Raw genomic sequence first — 18,371 nt, 5'->3', positions numbered from 1 at the left:
TACAATTTAGTAAGCATCTAGAGATTCCAATTCAAGTTACCTAACCAATCCTCTGAAAGAGGCTTCTTCTACTGATTTCCTGGTTGCTGTTTCTCATTCAGACTGGATCAGGAAGATGGTGATAAAACCAATGAAAATCAAGAAACCAGTGAGAAGGTGTGAATCTAAACTATTGTGACAGCCCCCATCCAAATCTGTTGCTCTTTAGGATCGGCTTTCTGACAGCAAATCATGTTAAAGATAGGAAGCCATGCCAATGAATTTAAAACAGGGTTTTATTAGTTAGAATCTGGCTTGTGGAAGAAAAGAATCAATTCAATAAGGGATGTTTCTGAAGAGGTGGAAGGACCGATGAAATGCCAAATTAGCTTTGTCTTCATTTTAGTCTCCTACTTGGTATCTAATCAAGTATTATTTTTTTCATATTTACTACTATTTTGAACCACAAAGTAGTTTAAACCTCTTTAACCTCATGCTGTATCTGATTTTTTTAGGTGTGATTTATCATTTCAGCAGGTTAGTGGTTTGGCAGTAACCAGGAAAAGCTTCGTTCACACAATGGGTCGAATTATACAATATGTACTCGGCTATTTTGGCTTGCAAGCCATGATTTAAGACAACATGGAAAGCTATTCCTCTGTCACTGGAACTTAGTTAAGAAACTTTAGACGAACCTTGATTTAGGGCCATAGACACATAGTCATAAATGGCTATTCTCTCAAGATCCAGCTGCGTGTCATGAATGGAGGGGGTCGTCAAGGCGTGACGCTAGCTAAGATTTACTGCCTATCCTAGTTCTGCTAATTAGCTCCCCGTCCCAGCCCTAAAAAAAAAGGGGGGGGATGGAAGGAACGGGAGCACCGAGGCGGGAAAGGCCGGCACGAAATTGACACGGGCGTCCCCGCGGCTTTGCGACACAACGTTCGATCTTCTCCCGCTGCGCCAATCAACTGCATGCAAGCCCGCCCGCCTGCCTGCCTGCCCGTTGTCTTGGTGCCCACCAAAACAAATTTTTGCCTTATGCTCTAATGGTGGCGCGTTAAGCGGGGCGGGGGAACCGTTGTCAGGTCATTTTTTACCTCAGCTGAGAGAAAGAAAGCTTGGCGAAGGGAACGAGGATTTTTCCCTCCTGCTTTTTTTTCTCTTCTTCCTCGACTCCAGAATTACAGAGAACGGCGGGCTTTTCCTGTCTTTCGCACAGCCCAGTAAAACGGCGTTTGTTTGTTTTTTAACCACGGGTCCGAAGACGCCGACAGTGAAGTTTTCTGCTCTAGGACGTCGCAATGTCGAGCAAAATGGAGCAGCTTAGCTGGTTATCACAAAGCACGAGAAACCGGAGTGACATTTCAGGGACCACTCACATAACGCAATCTCTTTACAACTCCATTTCTTCATTTCTCCGGTTGGTAGAATTCAGCAAGGGGCCTCCCGGTTCATAAAGATTTTTCTTTTGGTTTTCTCAGGGGTAATAAGTAGAGTTATCCGATGTGATTGCAGAAATCGGAACGGTCGCTTGATGACGAGTTAGAATGGCTTGGGAGATTCTCAAATCATCCAGGACGTGGTTGTCCCAAAGGGGCTTTTCCAAAAAGCAACTGGACTTTTCTTGTTTTGTTTTGTTTTTAACTTGAAAAAGTTTCGCTTCTCATCGAAGTTCTGAAGAAGTTTCTTGCATGAGAAGCGAAACGTTTTCAAGGACAAAACCAAGAAAGTCCAGTCGACTTTTGGAAAAGCCTCTTTGGGACAAATGTTCTGCCTCTATTTTCTTGGCACTGAATGGTCGAATGAATAGGTTTAAGAGCTAGGGAATTTCTTTAGGAAAGCAGTTTGGTCTAGTTAAGGCACTAGAAAGTGGGAGGCTATGACTTCTAGTTCTGCCTTAGCCATGATACCCAACTGGGTGACATTGGGCCAGTCACTCTCAGCCCAGCCTGATCCACAAAGTGGTTTTTGTGGAGAAAATAGGAGGAAGAAGGTGTGTTTTGGATATGTTTAGCCACCTTGAGTTATTTGCAGAAAATAATAAAGGTGGGATATAAATAAATAAAGCCATCTTATCTCCAGGCTAGTAATTCTTTACACAGCAGTGTCCCCAACCAGATGCTGTCCATATGTGGGAGATTGGAATTTTCAGGCCCTGCCAATCAAGATTGGAAGCATTCTGTCAGCTACAGTTCATATGCTTGGCTCCATCAAGTTCAATGCAAGAGCGGGAACTTTCAGAGGCTTCTATCCCAGCCCTGCCTGGAGAGACACTTTGGATTCTACCTGGGCAATTTTTAATGCAATCTTGTTGACACGTTTAAACTTTGTCCTTTCTCATTTGAATTGGGGGGAATATGCGGAAAATCACTTTTGCATTGTGGCCTCACTTTCCCTTAAGAAAGGAAAGCTCATAAATAGATTTTATCCCATCTGTATAATTTCTGAACAAATCCATATCTTTAAATATCTTGAAATCTTAGGTTGATTATGTTACTTTATTTCTGTACCCAAGAAAACAAAAATTAATATTTACAGAAATTAATATTGCTAGATGTACCATTAAGTATTTTAATTTTATCATGTTTTTGTTGTATTTTATTTTTTAAAAAGACTGGATGAGTGGTATTAATGATTTTGACTCCTTCTTTTCAGTGACACTGAAAGTGAGCCCACCTTAAATGAAGAGTCTCCTAAAGAATCTGCCTCAGATAGGATTTTAAGCCATTGCTTTAAACAGTATAAACTGAGAAATGAATATCCCTATTTTTCCCTTAAATTGAGACCAAATAGATTTGGTCCACCTAAACCAAGACGGCGTATTCTTATTGCACCACCTATGGACAGTGTGGCTCCTAGTATTCACAAGCCTTGGCCACCTGTCCCCAGTGAAGTGGAGAAAGTTCAGCAGCTGACAGCACCTCCGGAAGCCCAGGACAGCATTTCCACTGAGGAGAGTGACCTGCTAAGTATGGAAGCTTGGATTAAGGAGCGAAAACAACTGCGTAATTTGTTGGAGGACTGTGTAAATCTGGAGGAATGGTTGACTGAAAAGAAGCCTCTCACTCAGCAAGAAGAAAGCATCCTGAGGAAAATAAAAAAAAAAAGAGAAGAGGCTAAAATTCAAGCCGAATTGCAGGCTCTCCAATGTGTTAAGGTAAGCATAGTAGGAAGTCAGCATGATGTCATGGTACAGAACCAGCAGCAAGAATGGCCTTTCTCAACCACATCTGGAAGGCTCCACTTGTGGATTAGAGTTTGGGACTATAATGGAGGAGCATCAATTAAAAGTCCTTGTTATCCATGATGTTCATGAGGATGACTATAAACCAGCTGTACAACCAGTCTCTCTTCTCAGTCCAGCCTATGTCTGAGAGCTGTAGTGAGGATAAAGCAAGAACATAGAGAGTCTCAAACTCTTTACAGGAGGGACAGCATAAAAAATCTAATGGATCATTACAATGTCCCAGGAACTCAGTCAAAATTATACCTCACATTTCAGTCAGGCTTTATACCAAGCCCAGCAATAAATCTTTAGCACTATGGGCACTAAATTTTGTATTTAGAAACATGCTTATAGCAGTAGGAGCAAAGGTATAATAATATGAGTTATTGGAGACAAGAAAGAAGCCATGTATGCAGAGAATATCTGTCTTTGCAGAATCCAGATCAAGGCCTTTGCATCTGCCTTTTTCTAGATTTAAAGCCTTTTCTTCCTCTTTTGAGTCAAAAGACTTTGGAACATTTCATTTTTAGTCTTGAAAGAGAATATAATATATTTGTATAGACTTGGTGTTTATATACAGGTAGTCCTCGAGTTAATGACTGTAAAGGGGTCTAGAATTTCTAAATCATGACAATCATAAGTTCGATTTTACGACTTTTTTTGTAAAATGAAATGAATGCCACAGTATTAAAATGAGGCTATTCATTCCTTTGGGTGGGTTTTTTTTTTTTTTTTTTTTGCCAAAAACTAGCAAAAATGTAAATTGTTGTTATTATGTGACTGCAAAACACTGCAACTGGCCATTGCCAAGTGCCCGAAATGCAGTCATGGAACTGTGGGGAGAGGGGGTGCTGCCATCAAAACTCTGGAACTTGGTAGTAAGTACCATTTGTGGGGGGAGGGCATAATTTTAAACAATTGCTAAGCGAACGTCATTAAGTGAGGATTACCATATTGTGGTTCTGCCTGCCTGAAATGTATAGCAGCCCGTCTTGCTTTTTATTTCCTTTGCAGCAAAATACAAATACAATTATAAAATGAGTTCTTGCTCTAGTATTAGCAAAGCCCTTGGATTAATAAATTTGACCAGCAAATACAATCAGTGAAGCCACAAAATGAGATTAAAAATAGGACATATGTCAGACCAGTTGTCTGTTTGTTTTTTGCCTTCAGTAATATGTCCACCAATCTGCTTGTGTTTTGCAATACAGCTGATGGTTGGTTGATTGACTGAAGAACTAACCAGGTTGCATTTCTACTTCACCAAAACAAAGTGGAGTATAATCCTTTTAAAATGTTTGGATGTCTCTTCCGCAGATCCCACCGAAGATTGAACCTGTGAAAACTATACCTCTTATTCAGGCTCCATATCCACCATCTATTATTACACTACAAAACCTTCTGCATAAGCAAAAACTCAAGCTTGTGGATCTCTTCAAAAAAGCTGACAGGAGCAGGGCAATGAAGTTCAAAAGAGTGGATTTCCTTAGAATTATCCAGGAGGTAAGTGGAAAAACCCTTCTACTCCCTAGTTGTTAATTTTTGTGACTTTTGAGTCACTGTTGACTCCTGAAGACTGCTTGGACACAAGTCCCTGGTTTTTTCTTGGCAAGATTTTAGAGGTGGTTTGCCACTGCTTCCTTCTAGGGTTGAAAGAGAGTGACTGGCCAAGCTCCCCCTAGCTTGATATTTATTTTATTTATTTATTTGATTTGCCAATTGTTTACAAGATAATAAGTATAAGTGTATACATAGTTGTGAATACATGAAATGGGTACATATAAGAAAAATAAAAGAAGAATAAGAGAAACAATAGGACAGGGACGGTAGGCACGTTGGTGCGCTTATGCACGCCCCCTACAGGCCTCTTAGGAAAGGGGTGAGGTCAATAGTAGACAGTCTAAGGTTAAAGTTTTTGGGGTTTGGGGAAGAAACTACAGAGTCGGGTAGAGTATTCCAGACATTGACCACTCTATTGCTGAAGTCGTATTTCCTGCAATCAAGTTTGGTGCGGTTAACTGTGAGTTTGTATCTATTGTGTGCTCTTGTGTTGTTATGGTTGAAGCTGAAGTATTCATTGACAGGTAGGACATTGCAATGTATGATTTTATATACCATGTTTAAGTCAGACCGAAGACGGCGTAATTCAAGGATGTCAAGGATATCAAGGATGTCAAGGCAGGAGTAGAGTCTCCCATTTCTAGCCTAGAGTAGTGCCTTAACCACTGCATCACAGTGGCCATCACGATTACATACTTAGATAAGCATCAATGTAGGGATTCTTTCTTGATGCCTTAATAGGGGAAAATTGCACATGGGGTCAATAAGGGCTTTTATTTGCTCATTAGCTTTACTGACAATATGTTTTTTTTCCCATAGATAGTGAGGGGAAGGGGGACTTTGGCTTAGCATATTGAATACCACCCATTGTGATTTATTAAAATATGTTAAGCTAGTTGTGGGAAGCCTATGAGATACATGCAACCCCAGCCCCCTTATTTTGCAGTCCCGAGTGCAATTCCACATCACATTGGCAAAATACAACAGTAAAGCCACTGATTTTCAGTTATGTGATTCCTTTTTTTTTTTTTTCCATTTTAGAAGAAAGTTTTAAAAGTTTCATCATGAGTATTGTTGTTGTTTGGCTGCTAAGTCATGTCCGACTCTCCATGGCGTAGCATGACAGGCTGGACCATAGCATGACAGGCTCTCTCCTGGAGCTTGCCCTAATTCTGTTTATTGAATCAATGACACTATCTAACCATCTCACCCCCTTCTCCTTTTGCCTTCCATCTTTCCCAACATCAGGGTCTTTTCCAATGAGTCCTCTCTTCTCATTAGGTGGCCAAAGTATTTGAGCTTCAGCTTCAGTATCTGTCCTTCCAAATCAACCCCAAATCAGGCTGATTTCCTTTAAGACTGACATAGTGAGTATATCAGAGCTTAGAGAGAGTGATAGGTCCAAAGTCACCCAGCCGGCTTTCATGCCTAAGGCAAGAGTCACCTGTTTTCTAGGCCAGCATCTTAACCACTACACCAAAATTCATAGTTTATAAATACACTAAGTGATTACATATATATGGAAAACCTAAAATGTCCTAAAAAGTTTGTTTAGAGAAGCATAGAGTTGTTTTCCATGACTAGAGGATTTTATTAATTTAATTATTAATCTCGTAAAGTTTGTTCTGGAGTATGTTAGATTAAGAGCAAAAATAAATATATGAGGACAGTAAAGTCTGATGAAAAAAAATGAAGCTGAAATCTTAATACTTGGGACCATAATTGTTAACCAGGCTTTTGCTATAACATTTTAGATTCTTGTCATGTATGGTTGACTTACATTATATTTAAACAAATATTTATATACCCTAATTCTTTAGAAGCATATTATATGAAAGCCATTTCCATTCACATATCCCTAACTGAATGAGAGTATCTGTTTGTGCAAATACAGCACAGAAGTGCTAGTAAAAAGAAAGAATTCCAACTGCTTCGTGACATTTTTAATGAACAGAATCACATGAGCATCACCAGTTTGCAATTTGCTGGTGTTCAAGGTGCACATTGCTTGTATTACAATTATTGGATTGCATGATTTCTCATAGAAAATTGCACATTCTGTTTCTATGCACATATTAAATGAAGGCCTGTGCACATAGTAATAATTGAAAGTGGGCCATGATTTGTTTATATCTCAATGTTGAGAAATTGTTCTCTTTGAAATAGCTGTTTCCTCTTGGATTTTTATATCATGTCAAGTCCCAGACCTAAGTGCAATTTTTATTCTCTGTTTGTTTCCAGACAAAGGTGCCTATCAGTAAAAGTGACTTAGAAGAAATCATTGTCTTTCTCACCGTTTCAAAGAAAGGACATATTATAACTGGGGCTGACTTAGCTGAATGTCAAAGATTATGGCTAGATAATATGAAGGAGAACTGGAAACAGCCAAAGCAAGGTAACAAGGAACCAAATCAATACAGTTGATTGAATATTTTTAAGTTTCTGATAACTTTGATTAGTGATAACTTACAGATTTAGTTGTTGATGGCATCATAAACAACTAAGGTTTTTTTTTGAAGGTACTGTATTTGGAAATTCTAGACTGTAATCCCAATATATTTGAAGGATAGCAAAAGAAAAATTGACATTACAATTAGTGACAGAATACTATATGTGTATTGGCTATAAGTTGGCTGTAGTTTGGCAATTTAATATATGTACAGAAATAAGCAACAGTCATATATACAGTACGTATTAATTATTTTGGTTACCTTAATAGATATTTAAAACAGATTAGTAAATATTGTGAATACCAACTGTTGAATGTAAGACAGGACATTTTTCTAATTTCTGAGAAGGTATTTCCTGAACTAAGTAGAAGCCAGCATGATAAAACAGCTCAATAATTGCTGGGAGTGGGGAGTAGATGAGGAAGAAATATTGTCTTTATAATCTATTTTCTGCTTTCTTTCCTTTGTTTTAATAACAATGCTAAAGAGCTGTTGCCTGTGGCAACATCTTCATCCATCACTGCAAAAGGAGATATAATTCCTCCTGCCAAGTCCAGTATATCTTCTCAGGTAACTTGTGAACCTAAGTCAAACCATTTGCAAGTTCCTCCCATCAACACTGAGCCAGATCGCAGGCACTTAACTTATAGCCAAATGGAAATAGTTGGGAAGAGATACAAGGAAACCAGACGGCGGCTAAAGGTACTGTATTTTTGTGGTCTGACTGTACCCTAGAATCATTTGCTTTGGATTATGGGAACTGACTACTAACAGATTGCATAAAGTAAGGATGAATTATAGGGAGAAGGCCATTTCATTTTATAGTACTTCAGATAAATCACTAAATGTTTCAACAAATAGCAATAGCAGTTAGACTTATATACCACTTCATACTGCTTTGCAGCCCACTTTAAGCAGTTTAGAAAGTCAGCATATTGCCCCCAACAATCTGGGTCCTCATTTTTCCAACCTCGGAAAGATGGAAGGAGGAGTCAACTCTGAGCCAGTCAGGATCGAACTGGCAGTGGGCAGAGTTAGCCTACAATTCTGACCACTGTGCCACCAGGGCTCTTGAAATGTAAGGGAAAGAAACAGCAACAGAGAAGGGTAAAAAAGTAAAAAAGCCCAATGTGGGCAGCATTCACAGGGATGACTGCCAAAGTAGTTCCCTATCAGCGTTCACTTAAATGTAGGCAACAGAAATAGCTCTACCTCTCTGGAAGAGTCCAGCATATGTAATTGCTGGCTAATCCTATCATCTTTCTAGTAGAGGAGTAACACCTTCCCTGAATCTTGAACAGCAGTTTTCCTATTTTCAATCAGGTTAGATGATGTAATGGGTTTTCCCATTGCTGAGTTAAAGCTGGCTGAGCTGGTTAAAAACCATACATTTATGAACCTGCTCTCCCTATTGCCCGTCTCTATACTGTCTATTGCCACTTTTCCCTGATGCTAACAGGCACCCTGACTTACCTCCTGAATAATGGGTGATGTTTATTTTTACTTATTTATCATTTTTACAAATAACTCAAGGCAAACATTTCTAACATATCTTCCTCCTCCCCTGGGACAATGGTAAGAATACAGCTTTAACACTAGACACCTGTTCAGTATAAAATGCAGAAATGGCAGATGGAAGTACTGATTCCCTCTGAACTACAATATTTGTGATAATGGGTATGCCCTCTGAAGCTTCCCTTTGCAGTAAGGCAGAGATTTTATAAACTGGAATTTGACTTTGACATTAAGAATTGATTGCTTAGTTGCAGTTGGTGCAAAGTCATTATTATTACTATGTAGCAAGCGTCCCCAGTTCACACATTTTGCAAAAACATTTTTCAATCCATTTTCAGTAAAGGTTTACAACAGAGAGCTGAGTTTTTTTCTTGTGGAAGGACAAAAAAACGTCTGTGTCTTTTTAATTCATTCCCCACTATGTTACAACTTTAGCAGTATAAGATTTATTGCACAATAATATTGCTTTATAACAGAAACCCTGTCTTATTTTAACAGAGGAAGACAACTCCATTAGACTTTGCAGAACAGTGCAGACTAGTGAGGTCTGGAGACCCAGTTGTCGATAGTCACTGCTTGCCAAGCTCCCTAGAGGGTGAAATGGGAGAATTAGTGGACCAGCACCGACTGGCATGCCACTATGTCTACTGTCAGTGTATCAAGCTTTGCAAAAAATATGGAATTCCAATTTCAGAAAGAGCACTAAAAAGAGGTATGGAAAAAAACCAAACAGTTAGGAGTGCCTTATATCAGGCAGTCCAAATTTAACTTCGTGTTCCAGCTTTATAGATTCAGGATAGAAGCCACTAGCAGACAAAAATGTTAAGTGGAAGGCTATATTTCTAAATTTAGGGAAATGGGTCTAGTAGTGTTGTAATAGCACTTAGAAATCGGGTTCAATTAAATTTCATGACGTTTCTAAACAAGGATGTTAAAGATTGTGTTGAATAGCTCCGTGCAGGACTGTGAATTTGTTAGATTTTGCAGCAGAAATTCAAATCCAGAAAACACACACAGATTCAGCAGGATTCCTTAACTTCTTTATATACATAATAAATGAATAAAATGTTCAATACCAATAATAGATTCTTCCAACGTGGAGAAGGTTGCAAGCAAAAACACAAGCAACAGCTTCACAATTCAGAGCACTAGAATTCAGAGACTAGAGCCTCACCCAGGCTACTTGTAGTTTAACTTTTCCAATTCAGCTCCCGCTGGCTGGTCTGTTGCCATGCCTATTCCTTGGCTGACTTTCTTACTAAGCTCTATTCCAGTTCATGAATATACTCTGACAGAATTAAAATAAAAATATTTTTTTAATCCTTACCATTTCAAAGGCAGGTTCCAGAACATGGGCAGTTCCTACTAGCCTAATATCTAAGAAAAATTTAAGAAAGGTTTGTTAATTCAAAGGACACTGGTAAGAAAATAGCGCATGTTGAACTCCGTCAGATATTTTTTGCATTTCTTTAGATTTCTGTAGTTCCACCTTGGCTTGTGTATAACACTATATCAGGGTTCTGTTTTGTGATCTTGTCTCAAACTCTGAGTTAAAGCTGCTGTCTCAGGCTCATTTCCTTAGTGAGGACCAACAAGTTACCCAACTTCCCAACTTTCATATAACAAAGAATAAATGTGTGACCCATACGGCAGATTGTCAATTACATATAGACATTATTCTGCTCCATCATTTTTAAAGAATCTTCCTGCCATAAAATGTGCTAACTGATAAAATCATGGAAAAAAATATAGTTTGCAATTGATGCTGTCTGTAAACTTTAGAATGATCCATTGGTCTGCACAGGTGATTTTCCTGGGCCATTGTGAATCCAGCTACTAGTCTGAACTGTTGTTTAGAAACAGTGATTGCTGCTCTTAGAAAACAAGTAGCTTAGAAGTCTAATGTAGCTGTAACAAGTTATGCAACGTAGCAGGAGAATAGAGTTTCATCTCGCTTCTATTTTATAGTACATTTTATTAAACATTACAATGAAAACAAAACTAATGCAAATTAAATAGAAAAAAGAAAGGCTCCTATAAACTATTTTAGTAACTTATCTCCTCTTAAAAAGCAACAAATGGTCTCTTCTACCCATATCCCATCTCTTATTTATAAACAAATCATTAAAGCCTCATCATTTCAGTCCTGGGGGCAGCAAAAGTACAGTCAGGGTTATCGGAGAAAACAACACATCTATTTTAACCTTGATCAATAAACTAACTTTATATTCCTTCCTTTTACTGCTAACAATCTCAATCTTTAGTCACTTCAAATAATAACCTAAAACTTGATTTCTTTTCTTTTTTCTTTCTCCCTTCTCAAAACATTCTTCAAAGCTTTAACAAGTCTCTTTTGTAAATTCAGTAGAGGAAAATTATTCAGACGAACATTCCACAGCTTATCCCGTATATGAGCTGATATTGTGCCCGTGTGGGCAAGGAGCCATTGAAATGACAGCTCATGTTTCCTTATGTTGTACCCTCTATGAGGATTCACAGGCTCATAACTCGGCACCAGATAAAATACTGGGGAATTCTGATCTCTTTTACAAATAGGTGTTACTATTGGATCAGTATGATAGTCACCTGGAACATAGCTAAATTCTGCTACACTTTCTGTAAAATTAGGTGACTTTGGCCACCCATCGATGATCTCACCGCTGACATTTATATAGTATTATATCTTGTTCTGTTCTGTTTTATATTAATGTTTTAATTTTTAATTCTGCTCTGAGACTGTCATAAAAGATTGAGGTCCACAACTACTAGTCTGCGTAGTATGTTACATGTGTTCTTTAAAACAACAACAACCACTGTGTACCCTAGGTCTGCTGTACGCAGGAGACAGGCTCCTGAAACTCGGAAAGGACACCCGGAAGTTGAGGCAGCCAGGGGGATATATTGACAATTCTGTTTATCTGGGGCAATCATCTGATGCGGACAGCTCCTCCAAGGAGGAAAGGTTTGTTTAATTCATTATGCATATACAGAGATGAATTAACCAGCATACACATTCACACAAATTCTTGGTCTATCATATCACCGTTAAAACCAGAGTTTGTTTGTCTGTTTAATCTGCTATTTTGAAGAGCAGAAATATACCCTGGATTATCCTCTTATTGCAGTAATTATCTTCTAGTTGGGTACATATATGTAGGCAAACAAGTATGCTTATTGTGAACTAGTCAGTAACTAATTTTTGGATAATCTGAAACTATGGTGTCACAAGTATATTTGGTACACATGTTACCACTGAGAACATTCTACACTAGCATAAATTAGCAGAACTGGAAGAATGATGGGGTTTGCTTTTACTTAGCTGCAAACTTACTCTATAACAGTAAACCAACAGCATTTTTTTTTCTTTAGGTTTTCCTCTTCGTGTTAGTGCTTTTTTTATTTTAAAAGCTCCAAATCCTAATCCGCATTTATTTAAGTTTCATACGAACCTAACATAGAGCAAATGTCTCTGAAGATAGGGACCCTGAGGTGTTATGTGGCTCCTTCAAAGCTTTCAATAAGCTCCTCAAAATCCAGAATTTGTCATGAAACTATAACTTCAATAGGACAGAAGGAGAACACACACTTTTTAAAAACCAAAGGCAGCCCTCAGGCCAAATAAAAAAAGATATACATTTTCACTGTCAGAAAGAACAAGTTCTGTCCTGGTTTTAACTACAACTCCCAGTAATTTTTCCCAGTTTTGACAGTGGTAAAAGATGTTGGGGATTATAATCCAGCAATATCTTGGGGACTTCAGCTACCTCACCTGTGTAAAATAATTGCTGCTCTTTTATGACACTGCAATTCATTGGGCAGAAGGGATGCTAATTTATGTACCCATCACTATCTGATGAACTGTAGACAATTCATATTAATGCCACGAAAAATTCACTATAAAAATATGCATAAATCAACACTACTATAAAATAACACTAAGGACCTCCAACCTCACATTGGCGTAATTGTCACCATAGATTCTCTGAAATAATTGATCACTAACAATTTTCAGAAGGCCTAATTGATGTCAGTTGGGAAGCACTTCCGCAACATTGGCACAGCCATAAAAAAAAAAATCCAGCATCTGCAACTGTTGGTCCTCCCCACATTAGCAATTATAGGGCCCTTAAGTGGTTTCTCCCAGGATGTGAATTGGGTGCTACAATTAGAATAGAATAGAATGAGCTGGAAGGGATCTTGGAGGTTTTCTAGTCCAGCCCCCTACTCAAGCAGGAGAACCTATACAATTTTAGGTTAGGTGTCTGTCTAGACTCTTCTTAAAAACATCCAGTGATGGAGCACCCATGATTTCTGAAGGCAAGCTGTTCCACTGATTAATTGTCCTCAGGGTTAGGAAATTTATCCTTAATTCCAGGTTGCTTTTCTCTTTGATTAGTTTCCAACCATTGTTTCTTGTCCTGCCCTCTGGTGCTTTGTGGAATAATTTGGCCCCCTCTTCTTTGTGGCAGCCCCTCAAATACTGGAATACTGCTATCATGTCACCCCTAATTCTTCTTTTCTTTAGACTAGCCAAACCCGAGTCCTGCAGCCATTCTTTGTATGTTTTAGTCTCCAGGCCTTTGGTCATCTTAGCTGCTCTTCTCGGAACTTTTTCCAATTCTGGGTAGACAAAGCAGTCCTACTAATACATCAGTGCCAATTCCCAAGTGGCCAACACATTAATGCTTAATTGGTTGCTCCCTCAACTTCCATTAATCAACCTTTGATCCAGCTAGGTTCTAGCTGTAACATGAAAAAACTTTTATAGATGAAGGTAGATAATTGAATAAACCACAATGTTCAGAGGCAGAGTTCTTCTGAAAACAGTATAGTGGGAATAAATCAGGACTGGCTGCTACATATTATGCCTTGTGCGTATGTTTCCCTAGAGACAGCTGGCTGGCCACTGTAGAACCATAATGCAGGGCTAAATCTGCTTAAGAGAACATGCAGAGCATTCACCTTTACAGATTTGGTTTCCTTGCGTCTGGTGATAACTTTTCATAACACGGAACATTGTGTGCTGTTGCTATTTTTTTAAAAAAAGGATTGTGCATTCATATATACATCTTTTTGCTTTTTCTTATCCGCTCTACTTTAGTGTAAATGTTACAGGCACATGAACAAGTGATCCCAACCCAGTTTTCCTGAGCATATTATAATGCCTTCTTCCCCGTTAATATCTAAAAATTTGGGAATGTCTACTCTGTGAAGATTCTCAGGCATTCAGGACGTGGTTGTCCCAAAGGTGCTTTCAAGAGACGTGTGGACTTTCTTGTTTTTCTTTGAAGGCATTTCGCTTCTCATCCAAGAAGCTTCTTCAGTTCCTTGGATTCTTCAATGAGAAGCAAAATGAAAAACAAGAAAGTCCAATTGCCTCTTGAAAAAGCACCTTTGGGATAAAAAATTATGAGTTATATACTCTAACACAGTCAGCTTTGCTGGATGAGGAATTCTGGGAGTTGAAGTCCACAAGTCTTAAAGTTGCCAAGGTTGGAGACCCCTGTTCTAACACATTGAAGAAACTTCAGTGTGGGGAAGACTGGTCTGATCCTAATCTCTCAATTTCTGTTCACCTTTTTTTGTTTATTTCTTCTAGAAAGCCAAAACCAATTAAGAAAACAGTCAAAAAGCCGCCTCGGGCCTGCCGCTGGAAGTCATTTAGGGAATTTAAGAAACTGATGAGGTATGTATTCAGTAGAACGGAATTATCTAAAAAGCTTTTGGAAAAATGGAGCTTCAGTATCCACAAGCACTGTCATTTCCCTTCCATTTAGATAGGCCACAATTTACAACTGTTCGCTTAATGTCCATTTGAAATTACAAGAAATCTCCCCTTCAAATAATTTACAATCCATTTTTGGAGTTACAATGGCTACATTAGCCACAGGTCACATGATCATATTTTGGGCAGCCGGCAGCTGTTTCACCATTGTGGCTGGTCGCAGCGTCCCCAGTCACATGAACGCAATTCGCAACTTTTTTTTTTTGCCAGTTTACAATGCTCCAGTTTCCAGCAAAAAACACTTTGGGGGAAAAATGAATTTGCTTAACAGCCACTGCATTCACTTAACAACTGTGGTAAAAAATGGTTGTAACTTCACATCTTGTCCCAGGATTCCTAGACTTATAACTGCAACAATTTACAACCATAATTCTGGGCTCAATTACAGGCGTAAACCAAAGACTACCTGTATTTGATTTGATTTAGCCATTCTGCAAAACTGATTTTTGTGTTTTTGCTTGTCAAAATGATTATCTTTTTTTTCTTGGACTTCTGCTCGCCTACCACATAACATTGATTTTTGTTGTAAATCAATATTATTCTGTATAATCCTGCATGCTATTGGTAAAGTATTTTGCCATAGGAATAATAGATGCATACATCTTCTTATGGAATATTTCTTTGCCATGAGCTCAGCAAAATTTCTGCAATAGGATTGAACTGAGTATTTGTTTTCAGTGGACAAGACACAGAATTAGGAATGTACTCTGATATTACAGAATTATCCTAAAATTTTGTTTTCAGTTTCCAGAGGTTTTGTGCTAATCCAGAGTTGGATAGTTTGCTAAAAGAATTGTAATGTTGGCAAGCTTTTAGGAATGCTATATTGGAACTTTCAGCAAAATTCCAATTGAATTACTTGAAATCTATGTTGGATTAGTAATCTCAAATTGAGGGATGCATGGCATGAGGCCGAAAACAATAAAATGCATTTATGCAATTTATTTGTAGATTAGGCAAAGTTATCTATCACAGCAAAGATATATCTGATTCTTTGGGGTGTATTTAGATGCTATGTACTCTCAAAGGCTATTTAGATTTCTGTGTACTATCAATCTGTGAATGAATGTGAATATAAATGTGCAGAACTCCCTTCTAGAGGGAGTCTTATTTTGATGCTGTCCTACCTTGACAGCTGGCCATACAAAGGTGCCCTTCTGCACCTCTTCTCTTACAGATGGAGAGAAAATTAGGAGTAGTTTTTGCTGAAGGAGGACAGCAAATAATTGACCATAATGGTAGCTTAGCCGAGACTTTATGTTGAGAGCAGAGGATATAATTTTATCCCATTGTTCTTTGCCCTCAGCAATTTTAATGTTGGACTTCAACTACCAAATTCCCCAGGCAGCTTGGAGTTGAAGTCCACATATCTTAAAAGTTGCTGAGGTTAAAGAATACTGGGCTAACCTGTTATTTTCATTCATCAATATACACTCTACAGCAGGGGTGTCCAATCTTGGCAACTTTAAGACTTGTGGACTTCAACTCCCAGAATTCCTCAGCCAGCAAAGCTGGCTGAGGAATTCTGGGAGTTGAAGTCCACAAGTCTTAAAGTTGCCAAGGTTGGACACCCCTGCTCTACAGTATAGCATTTCTTTCTTTTCTTTTTTGCCATCCAGCTGGCCAACTTTTTTTTTTAATACTGTTTGATTCTAAATTGAAATTCTTTACGCTTTGCAGTAAACACTCCAAAAGAATATATCCCCCATCGGATATTTGGAATGAGAAATTTCTTGATGAGAATTTGCCTGAGGGTCTAGATGAGTTTACAAAAAAATACATGGAAAGGTATGGCTTTACATTTCTTTCATTGAGCTCAGCATTAAAGATCTACATCATCTAGAAGTTGGCGTAGGGATTGTTAGAAATTCTTGATTCTCCTTGTTCACCTGATAATTCGCTTTCTTCCTGTTCTTCGTTCATAACTTTTATTAATTCTTTCTTCCTCCCCCCCTGCCCCAGTTTCTTTTTCTAAGCTTCCTTCTTTCAACCCCCTTCTCTTTTTAAATAATATTTTAAACAAAAGATTATGAGCCTGAGGACTTCAGCATTATGTTTTGTTTTTTAATATCACATAAACCATAGTGGGCAATGCTAAAAGTCAAGTATATAATGCCGGCTTGCACACCCTGAAATACTTTGACAGTTGCAGCAGAAATCCTAGACTTGTTTCCTCCCGCCTGCGTTGCAGCATTTAGAGTGGATTTTAAGGGGCAGAGTAGCTGACTTTAGTGTCACGGGGCAATTATAGTACCATTTCAAATCCACGAACATTCAAAAAAGCTAATTTCCCCTCTCTTTGCTCTTAAACCACCCCCAAATACACAGAAAAGGCCCCATTCATTTTTTCAGAACTACTGGCCATTGATACATTTATCTTTTTTGTCTAATATCTTCATAAGCTCCCAAACTTAATTAGTTTCAGCTCATCTTTAAAACTGTATCTATAAATCAGCTACAAAGCTGCAAAGATGTCAGATTCAACTGACAAACATTTCTGAGTTCTAGAGCTTGAAAGAGGTAAAAGGATTTTTTTCAATATATTTTAACGGCATACAGACAGTAATTAAGTCTGATGTATTTAACCTACATTTTCTCAACCTAGACGCCTTTGAATTCCCAGAATTTTTAGTAATGGTCATGCCAGCAGGAGAATTCTGGAAAATGATGTGTATACCTCTAGATAAAGCTGATTTGGGGAAATTTATTTAAATATGATTATTTAGAATCATGCACATCAAAAATAATTTTAAAATATTCAAATGTAGCACCCAAATTATAGTACGATAGTAAAAACAAATGTAAATCTGTTTATTTTACTACTGGTAGAAGTTGAGTCCCTGTCCTAATCAATCCATACATGCAAAGAATTGCCTACTGTTACTTACAGTTCATAAAAGGAAAATATTTTTTACATTTTCTTAGTTTATATTTTTAAATTAAAATTTAGTTGGCTTTAAAATGTGCTTATTTTTTCAAGTCAGTTTCGAGCAGTTTCTGCTTTAGCCATCAAATTTCTCAGGATACATAATAAATGCAGATGCAAGTGAGTTCCAGCAGGAGGCAGTGTTGCAGATTAGCTGGGCCCAAGCCTTTTAGTTTGCACCTAAGGTTTAAGTTACAGTACTTTATTTTTATTTTGAATTAGGATTTATTCTCATTAAGGTGACAAATGTAAGTTAAATTGTCAGTTTCCCTTTATTTTTTTATTTGTGCAACTATAGGAATTTCATATTAATTGCATTGACACAGCATATTAAACCTAAACCACTGCTTGCACTGCATAGTGGCATTCTGGCAAATTTGGAATCAAAGACACATCGCAGCTTATGTTCAAACCCTAGATTTTTCTTTTGGTTTTTGGCAAAATGACAAATTTTCAGTTTATTAAATCTCCACCTTATTTTTTCGGTATATTGTTTCATGATTATATTATTTGCTTGCAGAGAACTGAGGAGAATGTATTACTACCTGAATCCCTTGACCAACCCTAATAATTTCTGGCCGGGGCATCTCCTTGATAAGCTGCACTTGTATCTACTTGAACCAAGAGAGGATAGAAGTGAAGTTCTGTTCAGTTGTGTCTCTCACACACGCCCGGTCAATCCTGGTATTAACGTTCCACGTCGCAACTGGCCAGTCAACAACAAGGGGTACATGACCTTAGGGGATCCAGAAACTCGCAAACATAACTATTACATTTGATGGCCTTTCTGAAGAACTTGACCAAGAAAGCTGCTCCATTGGACTAATAGAGGGTCATAGTCCTATATATACACAATATGACAAAATTATGGCTTAGTGAAAGGGGCTTTCAAACAATCAATTTGTATATAGTTTAAGTGTGTTGTGT

At 38.0% G+C, this 18,371-nt stretch overlaps 1 protein-coding gene across 2 annotated transcripts; it reads left to right on the top strand.

The window, feature by feature from the left end:
• The first annotated feature begins 17 nt into the window (after positions 1-17).
• Positions 18-18,359, top strand: EFCAB12 (EF-hand calcium binding domain 12). Of its 2 annotated transcripts, XM_087954642.1 has the most exons (11): positions 18-156; positions 1,247-1,402; positions 2,638-3,139; positions 4,526-4,711; positions 7,010-7,163; positions 7,706-7,920; positions 9,232-9,445; positions 11,560-11,695; positions 14,333-14,419; positions 16,199-16,306; positions 17,965-18,359. In XM_087954642.1, exons 2-11 carry the CDS (start codon positions 1,284-1,286, stop codon positions 18,221-18,223), a joined length of 1,980 nt encoding a protein of 659 aa, XP_087810768.1. In that variant the 5' UTR covers positions 18-156; positions 1,247-1,283; the 3' UTR covers positions 18,224-18,359. The 2 variants fall into 2 exon arrangements, with proteins under 2 accessions (XP_087810768.1, XP_026534359.1); XM_026678574.2 differs by lacking the exon at positions 18-156 and having other exon boundaries at positions 1,162-1,402.
• Positions 18,360-18,371: the final 12 nt, after the last annotated feature.

This window comes from Notechis scutatus, chromosome 2, assembly GCF_049901735.1.
Source record: "Notechis scutatus isolate UNSWTSFEM ecotype Mainland chromosome 2, rNotScu1.2, whole genome shotgun sequence".
Taxonomy (NCBI): Eukaryota; Metazoa; Chordata; class Lepidosauria; order Squamata; family Elapidae; genus Notechis; species Notechis scutatus.
Note: the sequence above shows the minus strand (reverse complement) of the source record. Positions and strands in the feature narration are given on the sequence as shown.